This window comes from Sorex fumeus, unplaced genomic scaffold, assembly GCF_029834395.1.
Source record: "Sorex fumeus unplaced genomic scaffold, SorFum_2.1 ptg000034l, whole genome shotgun sequence".
NCBI lineage: Eukaryota > Metazoa > Chordata > Mammalia > Eulipotyphla > Soricidae > Sorex > Sorex fumeus.
In genome coordinates this window covers 28,891,707-28,919,257 of record NW_026606091.1, presented here as the reverse complement: position 1 = coordinate 28,919,257, position 27,551 = coordinate 28,891,707, and the positions used below count along the sequence as shown (strand labels likewise).

Below are 27,551 nucleotides of genomic sequence, written 5' to 3'. Positions count from 1 at the left end.
GGAAGGGTGTGGTCGCACGGTAAGAGGTTTTTGGCAGGAGGGTCTGTGGTGAGGGGTCTGCGCACCCGGGGACCCTGCTTTGACTCCCCAGCGCCACTGAGGCAGCTCCTCAGCATTTCCCTGAGTTCCCACCCCCATTGTTTCCTGAGCTGGGGAGCCAGTGTCCAGCCACCCAGGTCTTTGGACAGCAGGAGCCCAGGAGGTCCTATTCTGGGGACAGGAACGGACAGGTCCTGGAGAGGGGCTCTCTGGGGACTCCCATCCCAGAGTCCCGGGAGACCCTGACGAGGACAGAGGCTGCTGGGGACAAAACTGCCGGAAGTCTTGCTGGAAATGGGCCCGGGATTGATCCTGTGGCCTCGGGGCCATACACTGACCAGTGCAGGGCCAACGCAGGGCCTTTTCTTACCGTCCGTTGCGCTCTGCGAATTTCCAACGATCTCCTAGAGATGACACCTAGAGGTGACCCGTAGATGACCCGTGGAAGGGTCACCATCTGGAGGTGACCCCTAGATGACCCCTCGAAGGGTCAACAGGGGGAAGGTGTGATGGGGCCACTTCTCCCTCAAGCATCCTTGAGAGAGGGTCCCCGAGGGGCGGGGCCACGAGCTTTTTTATAGGCAGGGAAGGGGGCGTGGCCTCGGGGCTGCAACCCCATTGGCCAGGGAGAAATCTAGAGCTCCCAGGGGTAACCTCACAATGAAGGCTGCACCAGCCTCTGCCCTGGTGGGCCGGACGGGCCTCCCCACCCCCACCCGGACCCTCGGGCACTGCCCCCTACCGACGATGGTGGCTTGGAACTCTGTGGGCCCCACGGTGGGCCAGGAGCACTGACCCTTTCGGTCTCCCGTAGCTCAGTCCACGACTTTCTCATTCCCAGAAATCACGTCCCCCCATGCCCAGGCTGGGCTGCAGCTGCCAGGATTCGCCCCTGAGCACCCCTAGGTCTGGCCTGGCTGCTGCTGTGGGAGCCCAGCGAGCCTGGCAGAGGGGCTGTCCTGGTCGCTGTCCCAACTGCCCCTCACTCCAGCCCCTCTCCTTTATCTTCTTGGAGCCCCTGCCCCCTGCCCTGCCCCTCTCCTCTCCTGAAGCCCGCAGAGTTCTTGCTCCCACCTTATCCTGTGTCCACGTTCTCTCTGTCCTCTCACTGCTTCCTCCCAGACTGGCAGCAGCCAGTTTGTGGGGCCATGAGCCTCCAGACCCAGTCAGTCCCTGACCAATTCCCCCTGTTGCTCAGAGACTTCCCTTTCTGAGTCCTGGAGGGCTCTTAATGACCCCATAGAACCTCCCCACCCCAGCTCTGCCCCTTTCTCTGAGACTCAGTCCATCCTACTGGGAGCTGGACACCAGACTTGGCCTTGGGGAACCTTGATGCTTCTCTGGTGTTGATCCCGGCGTGCTCTGGAAATCCCTCTCAATACACACACTCCCAACTAGGGCCACTCAGCCTGGCCACGCTGCCATCACGAGTCCTGCAGCCTGAAAGGAACCCCAACTCCCCCATATCGCCCGTGCCCACTATGGCATCCACGAATGCACCTGTCCTCCCTGCCCTGAGCCCCAGTGGTCTGCGGCTGTCTCCTGTAGCTCTGACATCTCCCCCTCTCACTTTCGCTGGGCTGAGAATCAAATTTATCTCTGATGGTGGGGCACAGGGTCACTGTGGGATTGTGCTGTCTGGGGAGCCTGTGGGCAGTGAAGGGTTCCACACTGGGGTGAGGCTCTGGGCAGAGAAAGTCCATCCAGTCCTTGAGAGGTTTGGGAAATACCTGGAGGTTTGCAGGTCCTTTACCTGAGACATGATCTGGCCACTAGGGGGCCTGGCACCCAGGAAGCATTGGGGGCAAGGTGGGGGCTCTTCCCGGTGGGCACTACAGAGGAGGTGTAGACGGAACAGGCACCATGGGCATGGGCATGTCATGTCAGGTTCTGATCCATGGGGAGACCCCCACAGGACAGCTCATGCTTCATCAAGAAGCATGAGCCGTTCCCTGGCAGGACCCACCCACCCAATGCCACACACCCACACAGGCTGGGATGCATCCATTTGTAGAAACAATCTCGGAAACAGGACAGTGGCTGTCAGGGAGACTGATTCAGCCCTCTCCCCTCTATCTCCTCTGCCACCAATTCATGATTCCCGAAACTGTCCCAGGTAGTGCCTAGAACTCAGTTGCTGACTGTTCCAGCCTCCATCCTTTTCAGGACTTCCTTTCCCAGAATAGAAACAGTGCACTGGAGGAGGGGGAGCTCTCGGCTCAGACTTTTGCTTGGTCTGTAGCCCATGAACCGAAGGTTTGAGTGTTGCCTCGTTTTCCCTGGGCCAGGACGGGTAGATGGTTGTAGCCAAGTGCCGTTTTGAAAATCGGATGCTCTGAATGAGTGTTTCCTCTAAGCACTGAGATCCTTCCAAGTACTGCTTCATTGACCCTCATGGCCTGTGTACATACCTGAGAGGTTTGGGGTTTGTGGGGATCTCTATTTGCTCCAGCCTTTGTGATCAGGAGACCCTGTGGTGCCAGGGAACGTTCTTGACCTCATGCATCCCAAGCCTGTACTGAGTCTCCTGAGACTTCTCTCTGGCCTTCTGGACAGAATTTTTACTCAAAAGGTGGAAAATGCCCTGGACCGTGCAAGGACAACCCACAAACCGGAAATATCTCAACATTTAGGTGGGAAAGCAGGGGTGAGGTGTCATTCTCCACTCCTCTCTCCTGGGATATAGTCTAAGGTGGGGGGTGGGGAGGTGGTCATTTATTATTGCTACTCTTTGAACTATTTTTATGGGGGTGAGTATTTCTGCTCCTGGGACTCCTTATTGTGTAGTGTTGGAGGACATGTCTCCTATCTGAGCTCTGTTCTCTGTTGTGGGATATTTCTTACCCCAGGGCTCTTGTGTCTAGTTTGGAAAACAATTTTCCCCAACATCCCTGGTGTGTTTTTTTTGGAGGAAATTTCAGCTCTGCTCATTCCTGGTGTCGAGTAATTGTGAACATTTCTGTCCTCGGAACCCTGCTGTCTATTGTTAGGGGAAACCTCTGCACCCCATGTCACTGGTGCCTACTGCTTGGGGCCTGTTTTTGCCTCCCAGACCACTAGTGTCTATTACTAGGGGACATTTCTGCCCCTCACATCCCCATTGCCCAGTGTTGGGGGACATTTCTGCCTCCAGATGCACGGTCTTCCCCACACCGCCAGCTTGTCCTTCTTGACTGTTACCACCTCCAGCTCCTCAGGCTTTATGATCTCCACTGTGTTCGCCTCCACTTCAGTGCCCTTGGATTGACTGAAACTGGATAGACTGCGGGGCAGCCCCAGGCTCTCAGCCAACCAAGGGAGGTGGAGGGCTCGGGAGCAGGGTCCGCCTGGTTCTGCCCCCCCGGGTGTCCTGCCTCTTGACCCCCACTGTGGGCTTCTTCCTGCTGAGGACTCTGACACACATTTTCAGGACACTTTTCTGTCAAAGCAGCAGCCAAGTCCTGCCCTGAGTCAGGCCACTATGGACTGTCCAAGTGGACTGTCACTGCTCAGGCAGAGTCACGACTGGAGACCCAGTGCTGTCACCTCCTTCCCCTCCCTCACCCCTACCACCTAACAGGGAAATCCCTCTTATGGCCTCTAAGAATTTGAGCAGTCCTTCCTTAGGGCACTGGGAAAAGGCCGGCCCTGTCTGCTTGCAGCACTTTTCTTTGGGTGTTAGCACCACACCCAGACATGCTCAGGCTTTACCCCTGACTTAGCTCAGGGACCATACCTAGTGGAACTAGTGGGGCCCATTGATCCAACGTCAGCAGTGTGCAGGACGATCACTTTATCTGCTGGACTAATGCCCTGCTCCAAGCGGTATTTTTTTTTTCAGCTGCTTCCCACCTAAATCTCCTTCCTGTAGAGTTGGGCTCCCTTAAAGATGCCTCACTCCCCCTTCTGTACGGCACCATGCCCAGGGAGACAGCCCCGTGGAACCCGAGGCTTCCACTCCCGAGCACTTTCAGACTTTTCAAGAATGGGCCCCAGGGATATTGCAGGGTTTAAGGTGCTTGCCTTGATGCGACCCAGCCCTGTTCAAGTCCTGATACTAGGATCTCCTGAGCCCTGCTGTAGAGGAGAGTGCACCTCTACCCACATTTCTCGCAGGCTAATTTCAGACAGGCTACCCTGGGGAGCAGGATCTGCAATGAGGCACCGGGTCTGGGAGAGACGAGACAGGCACTGAAATCACCCGGGATGGCCCAGAGGTGGTCTGTCACACTGTTCAACGTAGAAACCTGGGAAAATCCCCCGAATTTTCCTACGTTATTGATATGCTCCAGATCCTTCTCTGCACCAAGAAAGCTTGGTCATTTCTTGTTCCATACTAATACCCCGTCGTCCATCAGATCTGCTGTAAAACTGATCTCTCGCCTTGTGCGGTGTTCAGACTTTGGAACTATTCATTCCATTAGCACTATTATCTCATCATGTTCTCCCACATTCCAAAATGTGCTTTTTTTTCCTTTACGGGTCACACCCAGCGATGCACAGGGGTTATTCCTGGCTCATGCACTCAGGAATTACTCCTGGTGGTACTCAGGGAACCATATAGGATTCTGGGAATCAAATCCAGGTCAGCCGTGTGCAAGGCAAACACCCTACTCACTGTGCTATCACTCCAGTCCCTGCTGCTTGCTTTTTAGTTAGCTTCAGGCAGAAATTTTGGAAAAGTTCGTATGAGTTCATAGTCGTTGAAAATTCAAAGTTATATTAGTGCTACAATTCTCATTTGTGAAACAACAAAACTCACTACCAAGCAGGGGAGAAAGCAAGACAAGACCAAAAGGAAAAAGAGCAACACCCAAGCAGTGGCACATGGTGCCCAGGAGGAGTTGGCAGATATCAAGGCAGCTGGGTGGCACTGCCACTCGTCCAGTGGAGACAGCACTACCCCAGTGAAGTGGTTAAGGCCAGACCCCAGCACCTCCAGTGTGCCCTTGGTCTAGAGGAGGTGAGAACTGGCAGGGCAGACAAGGGGCAGGGAGAAAGAGGGGAGCCAGAGCAGGAGCAGGAGTCAGGGGTGGAGGTTGCGGAGGGGCAGAAGGCAGGCCCCAGATCATTGCCCCAGAGGGCCATGACATGCTGCAGGAGAGAACAAAGTGCCAATATGACACCAGACAAGCTGTGACCCTCTGTGAATGGGAGTGGCAGACATTAAATGTTGGGTAGCTTCCAGAAATGTCTACTGACACCAGGACCACTAGGACAGTCTGACAGAGTCACAGGGAGTCCCCAGGCAGGCAGGGAAGGCAGGGTAACTTGGTACCTACACTCCCAAGAAGAGCCTCGTGGAAACGGTCGCCCCATGACCTCAAGACAGGGCAACATAGGAAGCAGAGCTCGATGAAGGTATCGGAGGTGCAGCCCTTCCCGGCTTTTGCTGGGCCTGAGAATCCATGGTCTCAGCAGATGCTGGGGGTTCCATATGGAAAACAAGGCTCTCCCTGTTCCCCACTTTAGTATCTTATTGGCGTTCGATCTCCCGACAGAGCTAGAAGAGCAAATAAATGTCCACCTTGACACTGTGGATTCCCCCTTTGGAAAATACCCTCTCCAGGCGCTCTCTAATGGCAGTATCATGCCCCTCTGCTGGTAAACTCATGCTAGGAGTGAGCCTCCAAAGACAGCCGCAATATCTGGTAGCCCATGAGGTGTGGCTAGGGATAGGGAAAGATACTGCGCAGGTGTGGGAGGCAGGAATAGTGGTGGGATGCAGCTCAACTGGGAGCAACCCATTGGCCTCAGTTGAGAAGTCATGACCAGCGCCGAGTCAGTGTGGTCGCTCCTGCTGGTCACCTTGTGGTACCCAGCCCTTCCACTCTCTTGAGTCTGTTTTCCTCTAGTGCCCAATGATTGACCGGCCTGAACCTCAAAAGATGTGTTTCCCCCTTTGCAAATTGTTCCAGGAAGCAGACCCCTGTTTGCCTTTGGGCCAAAGGATCCAGAGACAGGAGGAAACCTCAGTTACTGTGGACCCATTGCCCAAGGATTCAAAAACTCGACCACCTTCTTCAGGAAGACCCTGGCTCTGGACTTAAGAAAATCATCGTTGGGGCCCTGGAATGGACCATCCTGCAATCTGTAGATGATAAGTTCTTAGTGTCAGAAGCCCAAGAGGACTTAAAGAGAGCCTCAGAGGCACTGCTCCAGCTCTTGGTTGAGGCTGGGCACCAGACCTCCTGGAAGAATGAGCATTTAGAAGTGAAAAAAAGAAAAATAACCCCAAAAAACCCTTTCTAATCAGCAGTAGGGCCCAGAGGCAAAGAGGTTGATCCTCTTAGTGCCTGAGAAAGGGCACCAGGTTCTAGGTGCCCTGACCCAGGGTAGGGCCATTGGCAGAGGTCTGGGCATACCTGTCTCTGAGGCAGGGGGCTCTGACCTCTCGCTGTGCCACAGAGGTAAACAAACTATCTACCTCCAGGTCCCCATTCAGGGGTGACACTCATGACTATCAAAGGGCCCCAGTGGCTACCAATTGCCCAGATGGCACAGTCCCTGGGATTATGATGTGAAAACCCACATCTAACTTTTGCAACTCTAGATTAATCCCCTAGCCTTTCTGCCTGTCGGATGGGACCCCATCCTCTGACTTGCAAGAAGCAGTGGATTACATCTCTTGCTCAGAACCACTGAACAGTTCAGGAACAGTTTCCAACCTGAGTGGCATCTGGGTAAAGACCATAATAAAGAAGCCCTGAATCCCTCTGGAAAGGCTGGGGGGGAGGGGTGCGCTCGGGGAGGGATAGGGACAAGCGCGAAACATGGTGAGACCCCATGATCTCTTAATTTTCATATTAAAAATTGAAATTTATTTCTTTGGATTTTTTACTGGTTCTTTATTTTATGTTTGAGTTTGTTCCTGCACATATGGATGTGTTGGAGGCTATGTAACTATTTTTTTATTCAATAATTTTTTTATTATTTTTTTATTAGTGAAACACCATGAGGTACAGTTGTAGACATAAATTTTTTGCTGGGATTCAGTCACACAATGATCAAGTACCCATCCTCCACCACCACGGGTCCCAGCATCCCTCCCACCTCCCTTCCCCCTCCTTTCCCACCCTACCTCTGTGGCAGGGGATTCCCCCTTGTTCTCTCTCTCCTTTTGGGTGCTGTGGTTTGCAAGAGAGGAACTGAGTGGTAGTCATGTTTGGTCTATAGTCTACTTTCAGCATGCTTCTCCCACCCTGGGAGGATCCTCCCAGCACCCTTGATTTGGTGCCCTCTTCTCTAGCTGAGCTTCCTTGGAGACTGTGTAACTTCTTTAATTGCAGAGTACGAGTCTCAATGTTGTTCTGTTTGGGTCATCTCGCCACTCCTAGTACGCAGCATCCCTGCCATGGGGGCACGTCTGCAATTGCTTTGTGTAGCCGCAGAGCCTCATAGTCCCATAGCCCCATTCCTCAATGGGAAGGGGCAGAGGAGGGGAGAAGGGAGGGGGCAGGAAGGAGGAGGGGGAGAGGAGAAGGGCGGGAAGGAAGAGGGAAGAAAGACAAGGTTGGGGTAAATGAATATGATTTTGACAGGGTAGGTAAAAGACGGAATTACAGGTGAGTAAGAATTCTGTTGAACCATTTCTGACTCTTGGGGGGAACACATCACTTTCAGGCAGGTCACTTTGTGCCCTGGGATGGGTGTCTGCAGCCTCCTTACCTCACGGGCATCACAGTCTGTCTGATCTTCTGCCAACACCATTTGTCTTTGACGGGTTGTTGGCTCAGGTCTGTCTTGGATCTGGGTGTGATTTCCACCTCTAGGTGAAAGGGAGGATGGGGTGTGCATGGGGTGTCTTTAGGAAGGACACTGCCTTCTGGTTCTCACAGAACACTTGGGGTTCCAAGGCGGGTGTAGCCCGTAGGATGGCGGGGATCAAACCCAGATCAGCCACGTGCAAAGCAACAACCTACCACTGTACTATCGCTCCAGCCCTTGAATTTCTTCTTGGAGGAAGTTTCTGTTCATTATTCCTCTCTGCATTTGTTTGATGGGGTTGGGAGATATTTTTTGGTAAAGTTCTACCAATGTGCTATATAACTTGGATATTAGCCTTTCATCAGCTAGGTATTGGGTAAATAATTTTTCCCATTCTGTGGGCTATCTTAGTAGCTTAGACGCCATTGCTTTTTTTTTTAAATAAAAGTTTTATATTGGTGTATCTTTGATTTTTCTGTTCTCTTTTCATGCTTTATATTTTGCTGACTTTTTTGCAAATTTTTATTTTGTTTTTATAAAGTTGTTTACAATAATTTATTACATTTAATATGCAAACACCAATTCCACCACCATCGTACCTTCCCACCACAGTATTTTGAATGTTACCACTCCAAATCTTAGAGGTACTCTCCTGGGGTCATTGACATTGTACTCAGGGGCATGCAGATGACAGGCTCTAGACATGGTGAATCCCATGGCAAGGGCCACCCACAATCTAGAAGCAACTGCCAACTGCTGGCAGGACACACCTCGCCCGAGACACATACCCACATGGCCTGGGATGGATCCATTTATTGAAACAAGCTTGGAAATAGGACAGTGACTGTCAGAGAGTGACCCAGCATGCCTCCTTCCTCTCTCTTCTCCTCAATTCATTAGTGCCCAACCAGCCCCCAACGAGTGTCCAGAACTGGTTGCTCTGATGTTTCCAGCCCCCATTAGCTTCAGGGCTGCCATATGGAGAAACGGGACTGTGTACTGGGGAGGGAGAGCTCCCACCTCAAGCCCTTGTTTGGCTTTTGGAGCTATCATGACTGAAGTTTGAGTGTGGCCCAGTTTAAATTTCTGCTCCCAACATCCCTGGTGCCTAGAGGTAGGAGACATTTTTGTCCCACTGATCACTGCGGTCTAGTGTTGGGGGACCTTTCTTCCCCCTTGATCCCTAGGGTCTAGTGCTGAGGGAAAGTGGAAGAGTGGGGAGGAGGGAGGAAGGAGGAGGGTGGGAAGAACTGGATCAGGGCTAGATTAGTTGGAATTGAAGAACGCAGAGTACATCATCAGGGTAGAAAAAGTGGATTAATGGTGAACAAGCTTGCCAGCTGAACTCAAGCTGACGAGCTGGATTCTGGTTATTTGTGGGCAGGTCATTACAGGATCCGGATCTGAGGTCTGCGGCCTCCTGTTCCTCACAGACAGGAACAGGAGGGTCTCTCTGGGTTCTTCACACAATCCATCATCCCGCTCCCCAGGTCTGGACACCAGACCTTAGTCTCAGACCTTAGTCATCCAGATCCTTAGTCTTCTCACACGCCACCAGCCTGTCCTTCATGACCATCACCTCGAGTTCCATAGAGGTCATGGTCTCACAAACCTCCACTATGTTCACCTCCAACTCCGTGTTCTTCGACACTGGATTGACTATGGGGCACTCCAGGGTCTCAGCCAAGCAAGGAAGGTGGAGGCATCTCAGGGTTCCCGCCTGGCTCCACCTCCCATATAGCCCCACCTCCAGATCCCCATCAGGAACTTCTCCCTCCTGGAGACCTACCGCACCACTCACCCTCTTCAGGGTACCCTTGGAATTCCAGCAAGGCCTGGGGCTCAGTTGCTCCTGATTTCAGGACTGAGGATCCCCTAAAGATGAAGGCACCAGGTGAGTAGGCAGGTCTAGGGCCTGATGCGCCTTCCTGTCCCTGAGCCCCTGCCCATCCCCTCACCTGGGTTTCCCTCAGCTCCCTGAAGGTGGCCTCCAGCAGGGCCTGCTGCCTTGTTAGCACCTGCTGCAGCTGGTCCATGAGCTCCTTGTGCCTCAGCACCTGCTCAACCTTGGAGCCCATGTGAGTGGGCCATTCAGGTGTGGGGTTGCAGCTGTGTGCTGCTTTTGGCACCAGCAGAAGCATTCCAGGCTGCAGGCACTGCACCTTCTGGTCTTGCATGCACATCTCTGTCATGAGACAGGGTCGAAGGCTGTCCAGATCCCACCACAACATTCAGGGCCCAGACACACACACACAGGCCCAAGGAAAACAGCACATGGGGTTACCTGTCCCCTGCACATTCCCCTGGGGGTCTTTCTCCCAAGACCTAAGAGAGGGGGCCTCCCTATACCTCGACCCCGCAGCCTCCCTGCTACTAGGACCCTCTCTGTTCAGTGAGGGCCAATCCACACCCCCACAACCCCTCTAGCCTTTTCTAGATTTTGATATATTATAGTGGGTGGCGTCCTGGCCTGTCCTTCCTCCCACCAACCCAGGCGGGCTCCTACCCTCACAGTGGGTCTCCCCCGGCACCTTCTGTCATTTCTCCATATCCACCTTGTCCTGATTCACTCCCCTTGCAGCTGATCCGGAGCTGACTCTGCAGTAGCACCTGCTCCTCCTCCTGCTTATTCTCAGAGACCGACACTGGTCAGAGGCCACGTCCTACTGCGGGAGGCCGAGATCCCAGTCTTGTTGCTGCCGCAGACACTCACCTGTTTGTCCTGCAGTCCCACCTGTGGGCACAAGGCTGGGAGTGAGGACAGGCAGCCAGGGCATCCTGCTCTGGGTCCAGGGATGTGGAGGTCAAGCATCGACTCCCAGGCCCAAGGCTGGCAGCGCCTGGGCAATCTGTCCCCTGCACAGGCCCCCATCGTCTTGCTCCAGGGGCCTAAGACATGAGACCTCCCTTGACTGGGGACCCTGTCTCCTGTCCTGTGCTCAGGGATCACCCCTAATGGTGCTCAAGGATCCATACGAGGTGCCAGGAATCAGCCCAGGATAGAAGTATGCAAAGCAGACACCTCACCACCTGTTCTAGCTTTTGATATATTACATTTCCTTGTTTGTTTGCTTCTTTGGTTTTGGAACCACAGCAGGGATCAGTCCCAGCCATGCTCAAGGGCCTCTATGGGACGCCAGAGATTGAAGTCAGATAGACTGAAGTCCCACTTCCATATCTAATGCAAATATAATTTGTTTGCCATTTATAAGTGCCCATATAGAGTTTCCCCTTAAAGTAAATGAAATAATTATTTTTAAAAAAGAAATTAAGTAATGACATGTTGAATGGTGCTCAAAGCAGGACACATTTGAACCACTGATCTACTCATCATGGAATGTCTCTAAAGTCAAGTTCAGCATCACACTTCCCCAATTCTATAATGATCGCAGCGACTCAGCTGAGCTCTAGATTTTACCTCAGAAAATGTACTACACGTCTAATTCTATAAATCCAAATATAATCCATTCTCCTCTTAAAAATTTTTTATTGAATCGATGTAAGATAGACCCTTACAAAGCTGTTCATGATTAGGCTTCAGTCATCGTTGTTCACCCATCCCTCCACCAGTGTACATTTCCCACCTCCAATGTTTCCAGTTTCCCTCCCAACACCCTCCACCTCTCCACCTAGGCCAGCCTTTTTTTAAAAAAATTTATTAGTGAAACACCATAAGGTACAGTTATAGACTTACAAATTTTTGTGTTTGGATTTCAGTTATACAATGATCGAGTACCCATCCCTCCACCAGTGCCCATTCTCCACCACCACGGATCCCAGTATCCTTCCCACCCCCCTTCCCCTCATCTCACCCTGCCTCTGTGGCAGGGCATTCCCTTTTGTTCTCTCTCTCCTTTTGGGTGCTGAAGTTTGCAAAAGAGGCATTGAGTGGCAATCAAGTTTGGTATATAGTTTATTTCCAGCATGCATCTCCCATCCTGGGAGGATCTTCCCAATACCCTTTACTTGGTGCTCCCTTCCCTATCTGAGCTGCCTTTTCCCCCACCATGTGTGGCTGGCCTCCAAGCCATGGAGCAAACCTCCTGGTACTTATCGTGACTATTCTTGGGTGTTAGTCTCCTATTTTGTTACTTGATATTCTACAGATGAATGCAGTCTTTCTATGTCTGTCCCTCTCTTTCTGACTCATTTCACATAGCATGGTACTTTCCATGTAGTATCACTTGTATGCAAATTTCATGAATTCATCCTTTCTAACAGCTGCATTGTATTCCATTGTGTAGATATACCAAAGTTTTTTAACCAGTCATCCGTTCTCAGGTACTTGGGTTTTTTTCCAGATATTCAGTTCAGCCTTTTTGGAAGATGTTTTTATTATCTATCTTTCTCTCTGTTTGTTCCTGTCTTTGTCTGTCTCTGTCTCTGCCTTCTCTCTCTCTCTCTCTCTCTCTCTCTCTCTCTCTCTCTCTCTCTGTCTTCCTTTTTGTGTTTTACAATATAGATACTGAAAGGGTATCAGGAATATCCCTTTACCTACTTTTAACATTCAAGGATTTCAAATTTGGACAAAAAATAAAATTGTTGTTTCAGGCACGTTGGCCAAGGGAGAACTGGAAATGTCTCTGCTATGGACAACCAGGGATCTGCAGATCTGCAATGACTGACCACACCCTGGGCCCTGCTCTCAGTGTCCAGACAAGTCCTGAAGTCCGGGAGGTCTCCCTACCCCAGATCGGAATGGGATGGACACCTGCCTGCCAGGACACTCCTACAGAGGATGAAGGTCCGAGGCCACCTGGGAACACTAAGCTGGCCTGGTTTCTCATCTTCAGAATGGCCAGGCCTGGGTAACCGTGACATGACATGACAGGTAAAATACTCATAGTATTATATGTGTGTCTCCTGGGTGGCTCACCACAGTCTTGGAAGAACAGAGTGGGGGTCTGGTGTTCTTTGGGAGGTCAGGAACTGTGCTCAAGGGCCGCTACTTTTTCTTAGCTGCCGGACGTCAGGGCTGGCACATGTCCAGCACCCCCCTCACCCTGCCACCTTTCTGCCCTAAGAGGAGCCTTCCACCTACCCCGTGACTTTCAGGAAGTGCAAGATGACATGTATTTCCTAGCCCTGGGGAAATACCATGTGACCTTCGGGGCTCAGGCACCAAATTTCCAACTGTGGGCTAGTGTTGGGTGAGGACTGGAAGGATGAAGCCCTCCAAGTGCCCCCACCCCACCCCAGGAACGGACCCTTTTGCAAGGTCCCTGAACCCCACGGCTCTCACAGCGGCAGGTATCATGCCCTAGACTCACCACACTCAGGAAGACACAGGGGTCCCAGAGAGTGTTGGCAGAAGAGGGGACCTGCTTGGTATCCCACTGAGAAGTCAGCCTTGCCCTGGCCGTGTCCCAGGAGCTGCCTGTCAGCGTAGTGCGGAGTGTGAGGATCCAACACGGGCCTCCTCGGGTCTCTGCTGTTTCCTAGCCTGTGAGTATTTCTCTCTTGCATCTACAATGTGGGGTCCCCGCCAAACTGACTCTGGAATTGATCTTTTAATGTGGGGTTGAGGGCATTGTTTGGTCTAGGATGTTGACTCCCAAATTCCAGGTAAAGCCCATAAGTTTCCTTTGGTTTTCGGCATGCGGCTCAGTGAGGATGTTGGGAATTTTCTGGTGTGAAACTATGTAGAACGAAGGGCGTTATTTCCCAGACCAGACTATCAGGGAAATGTTAGTTTTTCTCTCCTTGATGGCCTTGGTATGCTCTTGGGCTCCTGGCAAAGAGACCCTTGCACAGACACTGCTTGATGCTTGATGCAGGAGTCACAGGTGGGTCCTGATCTCATCCTGGACATTCATCTTACGAAAGCTTCAGTTTCCCAGTGATTGTCCATGATTCAAACATTCTCAAATGTGCATCGCATGGAGGGCCTTGGATGGACCTCGGACAGGCGCCAGGTGACCCTTATTTGGACAAGGGAAGGCCGAAGATCCAACATGTGATATGGTCCAGAGTACAGCATGGGACAGTCTCTGGCCAAAAGAATGGTCAAGGACCCCTTGGGTCTGGGATAGGCAAAATAAAACTGGCCCCAGGACTGGAGTCTGGGGAGTAGGAGCAGATGACATGGGCCAGGAAAAGCCAACAGATCTGACCTTTCATGCCTGACTTTACGTTGAGCTAAATTTGAAGCGACAGATTAAAGGAATCTGTAATTCTCTTACTGAGCTTACGCAAGATGACAGGCAACATTGATGAGAAGCAAATTTCACCATTGCTGTAAACGTTTAACTTAAAGAGGTGAGGAAACAGAAACATCTGCATCGGCAACTTGTTACCGTGTCCAACTGTTGAACCGTGGGTCTTCTGGCAGGGAGAGCTGGAGGCATGCTGGGTGTGAGCAGGGCAGGAAACGCTCGGGCACTGAGGGTCTGCCCCAACGGCACTGCTGCCAGTACCTAGACTAGCCCTGGTCTCTTTGGTCACAAATACTAACAATAATAGAAATGGGGAGTTGTGCTGAGCCCGCAGGGTCGACTCTCTGGTGCACTGAGCAAACACCATGGATTGCCTGAGGCTGCCAAAGCAGATGCAAACTCTGCAGGTGCCCACAGAGACCAGGCAGGGGAAGGAGACAGAGTCTGGGTGGGTGGCGGGATGCAGGGCAGGAATCCTGACAAAGGTGATCAGGAAGTGCTGACCTGGGCGCTAGTTTCATCTTGATTGACAGTGACCCTTGATGAGTATGGTGTCATTGAGAATATACCCTGGATGGTGGGATCCTGACGAGGGTGGGGGGGGGCCAGGGGGGATATACCTGCTAACTGTGCTTTGCTCATTTACCTGAGCAGCCCAGAGGTGAAAACACATCACCCCACCCCCACGGCTGATTCTGGTCTCCTCACTACTCTGTGTGCCCCAGAGGCCAGATGGGGGCTGTGGTGACTGGGAACAGGCAGAGGGTCTCTAACTCAAGTAGCAACCCAGGTGGAAAAACTCCTTAAGGTCCAGACTGCCATGGGCAGTAAGGGTCCAGAACCAAACTGACTCCCTGGCTGCAGTTGTCTTTTCAATCAATGGGCCCTGGGCCTGCTCAGTGTCCAGTAGGGAGGAAAAGGTGTTTTCTTCAATGACTGAACACTGCTCTACTCAAACCAGTCAGGAGGGGGAGGGGGCTTTGAGCCAGTTGAAAGAATGAACTCGAGAAGGGCCAGTGAGCTGGAGGCTGGTCAGGCCCAGCCGTGGTCAGGTTTGGCCACTCCTGAGGGCCTCACTGTAGAATGGACATCTCTCAGAGTCAGGAGAGAAATGGGAAACAATCCCAGACAAACTCATCACTGAGCATCGCCAGAAGATTAACCTGCAGGTGCTAGTTTGTCAGGATCAGCCTCAGCGGGGTGAGCTAAGGGGGGCTCGCAAATGATTCTGTCTGCCAAGCCTAAGGGGAGGGAACCAAGGAGGCAACAAGAGGCAGAAGCGAAAAACTAGGCAGGACCTCTGAGAGACCCACTCTAGGAGGTGGACAAGATGGATGGGTCAGGATTCACCAAATTTGACAAGAATCAAATGTGAGGTTTGCTCTGACAAAATGGTGACCAGAACCAAATGGCAACCGGCTGAGTGGACAGCAACATTCCTGGAGTCAGAGATCACCTTGTCCCAGGTGAGGAAGACAAGACTTAATGCCCACTTGGTGACAGGAAGCCACCAGGCTTCATTCCATGTTCCTTACCATTGACCCACGAACAGATGACTAGGACCAGACCAAGACAACTTCATAGCCCCCTTAGTCTAACCCAGGGCGCGGGTGTACCATTGCCTCACCTGAGGTTCGGAGAGTCCGCCCGGGAGCCCCCCAGTAAGCTACTCCTATTTCCTTAACTTTATTTATATATCTCTGTCCTTCTATCTGACCCGGATGGGGTTCCCAAATCTCTCACCGAGCAAGAGACTAAGGGAAAGCAGGTTACCCGAGCAGGGATGGAAGGGGCTCACAGAAACGCTCGAACACTGAGCGTAGAAACGGGAATCACCACTGTGGGAGCACCTGAGAGCACTAGGCACCACTGCATGTTAGATGAAAGTTGTTACCACAGAATCAAGGTAGCCTGTAAACAACCTACATAATCATGCTGTGGCCTGCTACTGCCCCTTTGGGGGATAGGTGGGTAGAGCCTGCACACATGGAATACACTAGGATGCTTCCAGCAAATTCTTGGGTGCCACCTGTCTTGGTGATACTCTGTATCATCCTAAAAGGAAAAACTCCAAAGACAGTCATTCAATGGGAGAACAGCTCTCACCACTGGCAAGGGGTGAGAGGGCTCAAGCTCCTGATCCCCACAGTCTCCCAGCTCCCCAAACCTCTAGGAAAACCTGGACTTGGTGTTTCCAGAGCCCAGGGGCCCAGAGGCAGGACACAGAGAACTAAGTCCAGAGCCCCAGTAGAAGCTTGGAGAGGGTGTGCAGGATATGTGTGAGGTGTGAAGATCCATGAGAGTGAACGGGTGGCCCCAGGCCCATGGTGCAGTTAGAGGGGAAGGGCTATGAACTGGGCACCGAGGGGTAAACCGGGACCTGCCTGTGCCTGCCCTGAACAGCCCTACCAGGCTGATCCCTGGTGCCTCCCCGATCCCTGGTTCCCATCCAAGTAGGAATGTGACAGGCAGGAAGGGGCATGGCTGACCAAATTCCTGGAAATTACTGGAACAGGATGGCTCTGCCTTCTGAGGCTTTGCCATCTGGTCTGATACATGAATCTGGACACACTTCTTGTCACCAGTAGAGTGTCACTCAGCCAAGGCTGTCCCAACAGGTCCAGGTGTGTAGGAGCAAAGAGGAGTCAGGGCCTGGTTCTCTACTACATGGGGTCTGACCGTGCTGTGATGTTGGCAGTGGGACTTGTATTAGGGAATCTGATGGTCCACAAAGAAGTGGGGCACTATTATCAGGGATCAGCTCCGTACAGACTCGGGGACACTAGAAACATGTTCCATTCACGGCCCCATCCTGCTCCACTGATAACACACTGTCTTCCTGCTGGGGTCGGTGCCATTCCGGGGGAGCCTGGCTGAGGGGACAGCACCTTGGACCCACCTGCTGCAGGAGCACTTTCAAGTCCTCATCCTGAGAAACCTGATGTGGCCACTAGGGGGCAAAGTGGGGTCTGTCCCTGGTGCCACTGCAGAGGGGAAAGGGGAAACAGGCACCAGGTCAGGGGAGGCCATGGAGGTGCTGCAGTGGAAAGCAGAGCTCTGGGTGCTGCATCCTGCCCTCCCTCCTGGGGACGCATCCGTGATTGAGACCTTCAACCCTTGGGGTGGACTCTCCTGGGGTCATTGACAGGCTTCACACAGGGGCAGGCAGGTGACGCGTCTTGGCATGGTGACATGGCCAAGGCTTCCCACAATCTAGAAGCAATTGTCAACTACTGGCCAGACCTGCCCCGCCCAGTGACACACACACCCACACAGGCCTGGGATAGATCCATTTATTGCAACAATCGTGAAAATCAGACAGTGGCAGTCAGGGAGAAAGCCCGCCTTCCTCCTTCCCCTCTTCTCAGCCAGCAATACAAAGTCCCCAAACAGCCCCAAAGAGTGTGTAGAATCCGGTGACTGGATGGTACCAGCGGCCAAGCTTCAGGGCTGTCATGCGCAGAAAGAGGACCCCACAATGGGGAGGGGAGAGCTGAGTTGTGACTTCTGACCTCCAAATCATTGTTTGTTAGTGCTGGGGGGATATATCTGCCATCCTGATCCCTAGGATCTTGTGGAGGGGGACATTTCTTCCCCACTGTTTCCTGGGGCCTAGTGTGGACGGGGACATCTCGGCCCTTCCGGTCCCTGGGTCCTAGTGGGGGGGACATCTCGGACCCCCGATCCCTGGCTTCCAGTGGTGGGGGGGCCTCTCTCTCTGGCCCCCACGATCCCTGGCGTCCACTCATGGGGGGGCCTCTCTCTGTGGCCCCCCCCCGATCTCAGGCGTCCACTGGTGGGGGGCCTCTCTCTCTGGCCCCTCCGATCCCTGGCGTCCAGTGGGGGGGGCCTCTCTCTCTGGCCCCCCGATCCCTGGCGCCCAGTGGGGGGGACCTCTGTCTCTGCTCCCCCGATCCCAGGCGTCCAGTGGGGGGGCCTCTCTCTCTGCCCCCCCCATCCCTGGCGTCCAGTGGTCGTGGGGGGGAGTCTCTATCTGTCTCCTCCCAATCCCTGGCGTCCAGCGGTGGGGGGTCCTCTCTCTGGCGTCCCCCGATCTCTGGCGTCCAGTGGGGGTGGGGGGGCCTCTCTTAATGGCACCCCCCGATCCCTGGCGTCCAGTGGTGGGGAGGCCTCTCTCTCTGGCTCCCCCCGATCCCTGGCGTCCAGTGGTGGGGGTGCCTCTCTCTCTGGCTCCCCCGATCCCTGGCGTCCATTGGGTGGGGAGTCTCTATCTGTATCCTCCCAATCCCTGGCGTCCAGTGGTGGGGGGGTCCTCTCTCTGGCGTCCCCCGATCCCTGGCGTCCAGTGGTGGGGGGCCTCTCTTAATGGCACCCCCCCGACCCCTGGCGTCCAGTGGTGGGGGTGCCTCTCTCTCTGCCCCCCCGATCCCTGGCGTCCAGTGGTGGGGGTGCCTCTCTCTCTGGCCCCCCAGATCCCTGGCGTCCAGTGTGGGGGCCTCTCTCTCTGGCTCCCCCAGATCCCTGGCGTCCAGTGGGGGCGGGTGCCTCTCTCTCTGCCCCCCCGATCCCTGGCATCTAGTGGGGGGGCCTCTCTCTCTGGCCCTCCCCAATCCCTGGCGTAGAGTGGTGGGGTCTCTCTCTCTGGCCCCCCTGATCCCTGGCGTCCAGTTTGGTGGGGGCCTTTCTGGCCCCCACCCCGATCCCTGGCGTCCCGTGCTGGGGGTGCCTCTCTGCGCCCCCGATCCCTGGCGTCCAGTGGTGGGGGGACCTCTCTGGCCCCCCCGACCCCTGGCGTCCAGTGGTGGGAGGACATCTCTGGTCCCCCCGTTCCCTGCGTCCAGTTTTTGGGGAGACATCTCTGGCCCCCCATCCCTGGTGTCTAGTGAGGGGGGGTCTCTGGCCCCCCTGATCCCTGGCGTCTAGTGGGGGGACATCTCTAGCCCCCGATCCCTGGGGTCTAGGGGGTGAGACATTTCTGTCCCCCTGCTCCCGGGGTCTAGTGGAGGGGAAACTGTGCCCCCTGATCCCTGGGGGACCCAGGGGTGGGGACATTTTTTCCCCGACATCTCTGGGTCTAGTGGAAGGAGATTTTACTGTCCCCCTGATATACTGTGTCTTGAGATGGAGAATAGTTGTGCCTTTGCCCTGATCCCTGGTCTTGCAGGGAGGGATATCCCTGGTTCTAGTGGAGGGAGAAGAGCAAAGGGCCAAGGCGGAAGGCAGATCTCGGGTGGCGTGGGGAGGACGGGGCTGGGCGAGATCAATTGGGTGAGAGAGGCAGGGTGCTTAGGTGCAGTAAAATCGAGGTGTCAGCTGGGTGTCAGGCTGCCAGTGGAGCTCTTGCTGACCAGCTGCGTTTTCTGGATTTTAGGCGGTTCATTACGGTACCTGGGTCCGATGTCGGTGGACTCCTCTTCCTTAAGGACAGCAACAGGAGCGTCTCCGTATCTCACACAGGTCATGGTCCCTGCCCCCTGGGACTGGACTGTCTCCTCCAGCTCCTGGACTCTGGCACTCCTCCTGCCTGGCCCCCTGCGCCTCCTCCTTGTCTGTGGCCTCCAGCTCCTCACGTTTTGTGTCCAGGAGCACCTGTGTGTTGTTCGTCTCCACGCCAATCCCTTTGGAGTGGATGGGATGTGGGGCAGCATTAGGGTCTCAGCCAAGCAAGGGAGGTGGGGGGCTGGGGGTGGGGCCGCCTTGCTCCCCTCTCCAGTAGCCCCGCCCTCTGACCCACAGGGGCTTCTCCCTGTCACTCACCCTTTTCCGGGTCTCCTTTCCCTTTCACCAGGTTCTGCAGCTGCTGTTTCTCCTGCTGAGTCCCACAGAAGAGCACCTGGGGTGAAGGCACTAGCTGAGGAGGCAGGTCTAGGGCCTTCCTGCCCCAGAGCCCGTGGCCCCTCTCTCACCTGGTCTCCCTCAGCTCCCTGATGGCGGCCTCCAGCAGGGCCTGCTGCCTTGGTGGCACCACAGCAGCTGGTCTATGGGCTGCTTCTGCCGCAGCATACGCTGGTACAGCTGCTCCTCCTTGGAGCCCAGGTGACTGCGGGCATCCAGGTGCTCTTGTCGGCAGCTATGTGCATGTCCAGGTACCAGCAGATCGGCCCCAGGGAAGCCACTGGCACTGCACCTATTCATCCTGCCCTGGCATCTGGGGGAGGTAGGACAGTGTCTGTGAGGACAGGCAGGAGGGCCGACTAGATCCCAGCCAGGAGATGAAGGGCTCAGACCCTCAGCCACAGGCCCCCATGGCATCTTTGTCCCAGAGCCTAGGAGTTGGGTCTCCCTATGCCTCGGACCCTGACTCCTACCTGGCAACTGCCAACTCCAGACCCCTCTGTGTAGTGTGGGCCAGTCAGTGCCACCACAGCCCTCAGTTAGGGCATTCTGACCTGTCCTTCCTGCCATCACCCAAGGCAGGCTCTTGGCCTCACAGGGGGTCTCACCAGCCCATTTCACAGACCAGGAAAGTCACAGCCCAGAAGGCTGAAGTGTTATGCCCCAAAAATACCCTAGGGTGGAGGGGAGCTGATGGCCAGCAAATCCTGCACCCTCTCACAAAACTCTTGGTGTACAGCAACTTTTCGTCGGCTCGCAGTGAAGACATGTTGGAATGATAGGTGATAATTGGAGATGATAGGAGACTCGCCCAGCTCCAAGACTGGGAAATGTTACCCAGACCCCTTCCACTGTTGCTGAGACACAACTCAATCCTGGCCGGGCTCCCGGCTGGCCACCCCTCAGCCCTCAGACTCCAGGCGGCACTGCGCCCGCTTCTCTCACCCTCGGCCCCCACTCGCATCCGCAGTTGTTCTCTGGGTTCACCCGTTGTTCCTGGAACCTCCTGCCTCCACCTGTCCTTGGAAATGTTGTCAACGATGTGACTGTTTCGGGGGCACCCAGAGGCCGGTAAACCTGAGAGGAAGCAGACAGTCAAGGACCCCAGACCTTCAACCCCACCCAAACTTCATGGTCCACAGCCCCGACTCTTGGTTCCTCCTGCTCATCTCGGGGTCTGCTCATTTCTCACAGCCATCTGCTCCTCTGGACCCCTTACAAATTTGATTCTTTCCTGGTTTGGACCCACTGGAGCCCTCCTGGCAGTGCTGGCAGGGACACGAGGGACAACTAGAAACAAGCGTTCTATGTCCCGGCCCTAGAGCTCTCTGCATTTTCATGGTCGTAAAATTCTGGGGAGTGGACAGCTGACCCCATTTCCTCTGGCTGCCCGCAGAGCAGGACACAGGTGCGGAGGGACGGGGAGTCTCGCCCAGCTCCTGCTCCCAGCCTTTCTCCCCTGTCACAGTGCCCCATTCACAGGGCCCCTCCCTCAACACTCGAAGTCACTCCTTCCCGCCTTGCCCTCCTCAGACATCACAGGCTTCAAGCTCCTGGTGCTGTGCCCCAGCCCAAATCACTCTCCCCTAAAGGACGACGCTCTGCCAAGCAATCTTCCGTCTTTATAAGATACACTTGATGTTTTAAAATTCTGTTCTTTCAGCTCTTTCTGTCCCAAACAAGAGGGAAGGGGTGTTTTCGCACATTTAGACCCACTGCTAGGAGGGACTGTGATGAGGGGTCTGGGAGTCGGGGACCCTGCTTTGACTCCCCAGTTCCTCAGTGCTGCCCTGAGATCCCACCCCCATCATTTCCTGAGCTGGGTGGGCCAGTGTCCAGCCACCCAGTTCTTTGATCAGTGGGAACCCAGGAGATCCTATTCTGGTGGCAGGAGGAAACTGGGCCTGGAGAGAGGGTCTCTGGGGACTCCCATCCCAGAGTCCCGAGAGACCCTGTCGAGGGCAGAAGTTGCTGGAGGACAAGAATGCCTGAAAACTTGGCTGGAAATGGCCGGGGGCTTTATCCTGGGCCTCCTGGCCACACACTGACCAGTGCAGAACCAGCGCATGGCCCAGTGTTGGCGGGTTAGCACCGACCTAGCACTTTTTCTTCCCATCTTTTCATGCTCTGCCAATTTCCAATGATCCCCTAGGGAAAGGGTCAACATGCAGAAGGTGCATTGGGGCCACTTCTCCCTTAAGCCTCCTTGAGAGAGGGTGTCCCGAGGGGCGGGGCCACGAGCATTTCTATAGGCAGGGATGTGGCCGTGGCCTCAGGACACTCTGGGTGATTCCTCCCTGCCTTGCCCTCCTCGGACATCACAGGCTTCAAACTCCTGGTGCCAAACACCAGCCCAAATCATTCACCCCTAACGGATGTGGCGCTGCCATGTGACTCTCCGCCTTTACAAGATATATCTGATGTTTTAAAATTCTGTTCTTCCATCTCTTTCAGTCCTAACTCAGGGGGAAGAGTGTGGTCGCACGCTAAGAGGTTTTTGGCAGGAGGGTCTGTGGTGAGGGGTCTGCGCACTCGGGGACCCTACTTTGACTCCCCAGTGCCACTGAGGCAGCTCCTCGGCATTGCCCTGAGCTCCCACCCCCATTGTTTCCTGAGCTGGGGAGCCAGTGTTCAGCCACCCAGGTCTTTGGACAGCAGAAGCCCAGGAGGTGCTATTCTGGGGACAGGAACGGACAGGTCCTGGAGAGGGGCTCTCTGGGGACTCACATCCCAGAGTCCCGGCAGACCCTGACGAGGACAGAGGCTACTGGGGACAAAACTGCCGGAAGACTTGCTGGAAATGGGCCCGGGCTTGATCCTGTGGCCTCGGGGCCATACAGTGACCAGTGCAGGGCCAACGCAGGGCCTTTTCTTACCGTCCGTTGTGCTCTGCCAATTTCCAAAGATCCCCTAGAGATGACCCCTAGAGGTGACCCGTAGATGACCCGTGGAAGGGTCACCATCTGGAGGTGACCCCTAGATGACCCCTCGAACGGTCAACAGGGGGAAGGTGTGTTGGGGCCACTTCCCTCTCAAGCATCCTTGAGAGAGGGTGCCCCGAGGGGCGGGGCCATGAGCTTTTTTTATAGGTAGGGATGGGGGCGTGGCCTCGGGGCTGCAACCCCATTGGCCAGGGGGAAACCTAGAGCTCCCGGGGCAACCTCAGGATGAAGGCTGCACCAGCCTCTGCCCTGGTGGGCCTGACGGGCCTCCCCACCCCCACCCGGACCCTCGGGCACTGCCCCCTACCGACGATGGTGGCTTGGAACTCTGTGGGCCCCATGGTGGGCCAGGAGCACTGACCCTTTCGGTCTCCCATAGCTCAGTCCACGACTTTCTCATTCCCAGAGATCACGTCCCCCCGTGCCAAGGCTGAGCTGCAGTTGCCAGGATTAGCCCCTGAGCACCCGTAGGTCTGGCCTGGCTGCTGCTGTGGGAGCCCAGCGAGCCTGACAGAGGGGCTGTCCTGGTTGCTGTCCTCACCGCCCCTCCCTCCCCAGGCCCCTCTCCTTTCTGTCCTTGGAGCCCCTGCCCTCCCTGCCCTTCCCCTCTCCTCTCCTCAGGCCCGCAGAATTCTTGCTCCCGCCATATCCGTTGTCCACGTTCGCTCTGTCCTTCTGTCTCTGCTTCCTCCCAGACTGGCAGCAGCCAGTTTGTGGGGCCTTTGAGCCCCCAGACCCAGTCAGTCCCTGACCAGTTCCCCGTGTTGCACAGAGACTTCCCTTTCTGAGCCCTGGAGGGCTCTTAATGACCCCACAGAATCTCCCCATCCCAGCTCTGCCCCTTTCTCTGAGACTCAGTTCATCCTATTGGGAGCTGGACACCAGACTTGGCCTTGGGGAAGCTGGACGCTTCTCTCATGTTGCTCCCGGCCTGTTCTGGAAATCCCTCTCAATACACACACTCCCAACTAGGGCCACTCAGCCTGGCCACGCTGCCCTCACGAGTCCTGCAGCCTGAAAGGAACCCCAACTCCCCCATATCGCCCGTGCCCACTATGGCACCCCCGAGTGCCCCTGTCCTCCCTTCCCTGAGCACATTCAGGCCCCAGTGGTCTGCGGCTGTCTCCTGTAGCTCTGACATCTCCCCCTCTCACTTTCGCTGGGCGGAGAATCAAATCCATCTCTGATGGTGGGGCACAGGGTCACTGTGGGCTTGTGCTGTCTGGGGAGCTTGTGGGCAGTGAAGGGTTCCACACTGGGGTGAGGCTCTGGGCAGAAAAGGTCCATCCAGTCCTTGAGAGGCTTAGAAAATACCTGGAGGTTTGTAGGTCCTTATCCTGAAACATCGACTGGCCACTAGGGGTGGGAACTCACATAGCATTGGGGCAAGGTGGGGGGCTCTTCCTGGGGGGCACTGCAGAGGGGGTATAGATGGGATAGGCACCATGGGTGGGCAGTGACAGGCTCTGGACATGGTGAGACCCCATGGCACGGATTCCTCATCATCCAGAAGCACGAGCCATTCCTGGCAGGACCCGCCCCGCCCAATGGCACACACCCACACAGACTATGATGGATCCACTTATTGAAATAGTCGTGGTAACAGGATGGTGGTTGTCAGGGAGAGTGGCCCAGTCCTCCTCCTCTCTCTCCTCTGCCACCAATTTATGATTTCCTAAACTTCCCCAAGACATGCCTACCACTCAGTTGCTCTGACTTCTACTGTCTGATGCTACAGTAACTTATTAGTCCTTGTTTCTGGCAATTTTTCAGGTTTTACTGTTATTATTCAATCTCTATTATGTATAATAAAGTTTCTCTTTCTCCTCCTTTTTCCTCTCCCACTCTTTCTCTCTCTCTCTGTCTCTCTGTCTCTGTCTCTGTCTCTCTCTCTCTCTCTCTCTCTCTCTCTCTCTCTCTCTCTCTCTCTCTCTATGAGCTTCTTAAAGTTTTCCATTAGCAACCTCTTTTTGTTAGGAAATTTTTTCCGTGGCCCCTGATTTTGAGGTATGTAAAATAAGGATACAAATATTTATTTGATAAATCATAAATAAATTTATTTGATTTTTTCTTTCTTTTTGGGTCACATCCAGCGATGCACAGGGGTTACTCCTGGCTCTGCACTTAGGAATTACTCCTGGCAATGCTCGAGGGACCATATGGGATGCTGGGAATTGAACCTGGGTTGGCCGCCTGAAAGGCAAACACCCTACCTGCTGTGCTATCGCTCCAGACCCCTACGTCATAAATAAATTTAAAGTAAAACAAGTATCTTTTAAGTTATGCAAACCCCGTGTGTAGTCTTGATCTACAGTTTAAGAAGCCAGGCCTGGTGCTCACACAAAGTGCTACCCTTATTTCTACACATATGTGAACAAAAGTGTGCACACATACATGCATACACATAGTCCATCTTCACTTTTACATACACGTGCACACACATAAAAATGCACACTTTTACACATGCACATACAGTACAATCCACACATCTATACACATGCATACACACACCATGTACATACAGTGCCATCCTCACGTCTACACACGAACATAAAAGTCAGACGTATGTTCTCACTGGTGCTGGGGGCCACCAGGGCCATCCCAGTGATGCTTGGGACCTCCAGGGCTGTAAATGGTGAAGTTCAGGAGGGGCCACGTGGGATAAATCCAGGGCTGGGTGTGTGCTTTGGTGACCCCTGTGACCATCTCCCCTTCCGCTCCCCCTGATTCCAGAGCTGGGGAAAATTGGGGTGAGGTTTACAGAAGTAAAACAGTTTCCACACCACCCCAACCCTCCCCCCGCAGGATCTGCCCTCACATCTGCTTTAAGGAGACCACATTCAAGCAGCAGCAGCAGCAGCCCCCAGGCCGGTCCCAAGCCCCGCCCAGCCCCCAGCAACTCCAAGTGAACTAGAGAAGACAGGCCAAGCATTAGGGATCCTGCAAGACAAAGGCGCCAACAGTTCCCCATCCCACCCCACCCCCATTCCCAGCATGTCCCTTATCACAGCATGCCTGGGGCCTGCTCCTCCCTGAGACTCCCAGGGTCTACTTCAGCCCCAAGATTGACAGCACAGATGACACTGCCCACTCACCTAGCGCAGGAGGAAGTAGTGGTTCTCGGGGACCGGGTTCTGGCAGAGCTCTATGACCAGGCTCTCCCCGTCCGCCTCCACTGCCAAGCACCCCTCGGGCTGGTGGGTGTTGTAGCGGATCTCCTTCTGGGATGTATACTCGAAGAACTGCAAAGGAGCCGTCCGTGGGCAACGGTTACTGTCGGCCATGGAGAAATGGACAGACACCAGGCGGGATCAGAGCGCAGGGGCCAGGCAGAGAGCCTGAGTGTCCAGTTTTGAGGGTCTGTGAGTGTCTGGCCAGAGTTCCCCAAGGCCCCCTTCTCATGCTCTGCTTCTTCCCTGAGTGTTTGAGACCCCACGCTGTCCCTACCCTTGAGCTGGCCAGAAAATGGACGGTCTCAGTAGCTTAGTGGGCAACTCTGAGGCCTGAGCTGCCCTTTCTCTTCTCTGGGCTTTTCTGCCTCTTCCCGGCAAACTTGAGGGAGTTTGATCCAAAGCAATGGCACTGTGGAATCACTAAAATGTCCTTTGCAGGCAGGAATTGCACTGCCAGGGAGAGGGCAGGCCTGGGTCACACAGGGAGACAGGGTGCTGGAATCCAGCTTCTCCGGCCAAGTAGGTGCCCTCCTGAGCCGACCCAGATCTGCAGGGTTTTCCTTTTTCTTCCTCTAACTGTAGGTATTGGTGCACAGTTAGTCATAACTGCACAAGCGGGTTTCTCTGAGTCCTATCGGGCACTGCTTGCTTCATTTTCTATTTCCCAGATGTTCTACAATGTCTTGCCTGCACGGGAGAGCCTGGCAAGCTGCCCGTGATGTATTCCATATGCCAAACACAGTAACAATAAAGTCTCCAATGGAGACGTTACTGGGCCCGCTTGAGCAAATCGATGAACAACGGGAGGACCGTGACAGTGAGCTACAATGAGTCTGTATTACCTTTGCAGGCAGAGAATCAGTTCATCTCACCGCTCCAGAATTACATGGTGCAGGGCCAGAGGGATAATACAGTGGAGAGGGTGTTAGCCTTGCTGACCTGAGTTCAATCCCTGGCATCCCATATGGTCCCCTGAGCACTGCCAGGAGTGATTCCTGAGTACAGAGCCAGGAGTAACCCCTGAGTAACCCCAGGTATGACTCAAAAACAAAAATAAAAACAAAAAAAGAACTACATGATGTGAACCACCAGGAGGTCAAAAGGCACAATATTCCCAAAGAAGACATCTGAGCATGTATGGATCATGCAAGAGGAAACAATCAAATATAAACCATAAACATACAATGATGACAATTAGTTAAAACTAATTTTAACTTGTCAACACAAACTTGGCCAAGAGCATTGATTCATTCGAATGCCTAACAACCGGAATTGGACGTTTACATTTGAATGATGTGGCTCACTGCCTGCAGTTTCTATCTTTGTTGTCTATGCACCAACATCTCATTATGATGAAAGAGAAATCGAGAAGTTCTACATGGAGCTAGAGAAGTTCTATAAAGAAGATCACACCTTCTACAAGATCATTGTGGGTGATTTTAATGCCAAGATAGGACCGAGAAGATCAGCTGAAGAACTTCACATCGGGACCCATGGCCTAGAATGGAACGAACAGGGTGAGAGACTGTCTGAGTTCATCATGTCGACCAAGACCATTCATGGTAACTCACAGTTCCAGAAGGCAGAATCTAAACGATGGACATGGGAGTCTCCCGGTGGACGATTCCACAACGAAATAGACCACATCATATTCAATCGACGGTTTTGCCTGACTGATGTCGCTGTTGTCCCAAAATTTCGAACGGGATCGGACCACCGTCTCCTTCGTGCAAAATTCTACTTCACAGAGCGGGGAGAAA

At 54.1% G+C, this 27,551-nt stretch overlaps 1 protein-coding gene across 1 annotated transcript in view; it reads right to left on the bottom strand.

Moving 5' to 3' along the window:
* Positions 1 to 27,551, bottom strand: part of LOC130026614 (polypeptide N-acetylgalactosaminyltransferase 12-like) — a 74,919-nt gene that overhangs the window by 29,794 nt on the left and 17,574 nt on the right. The window contains exons 9-10 of the mRNA XM_056117451.1: positions 25,721 to 25,860; positions 25,141 to 25,156 (exon numbers count right to left, since the gene is read on the bottom strand). Coding sequence (XP_055973426.1) covers positions 25,141 to 25,156; positions 25,721 to 25,860 — 156 coding nt within the window. The remainder of the gene's footprint in view (positions 1 to 25,140; positions 25,157 to 25,720; positions 25,861 to 27,551) is intronic.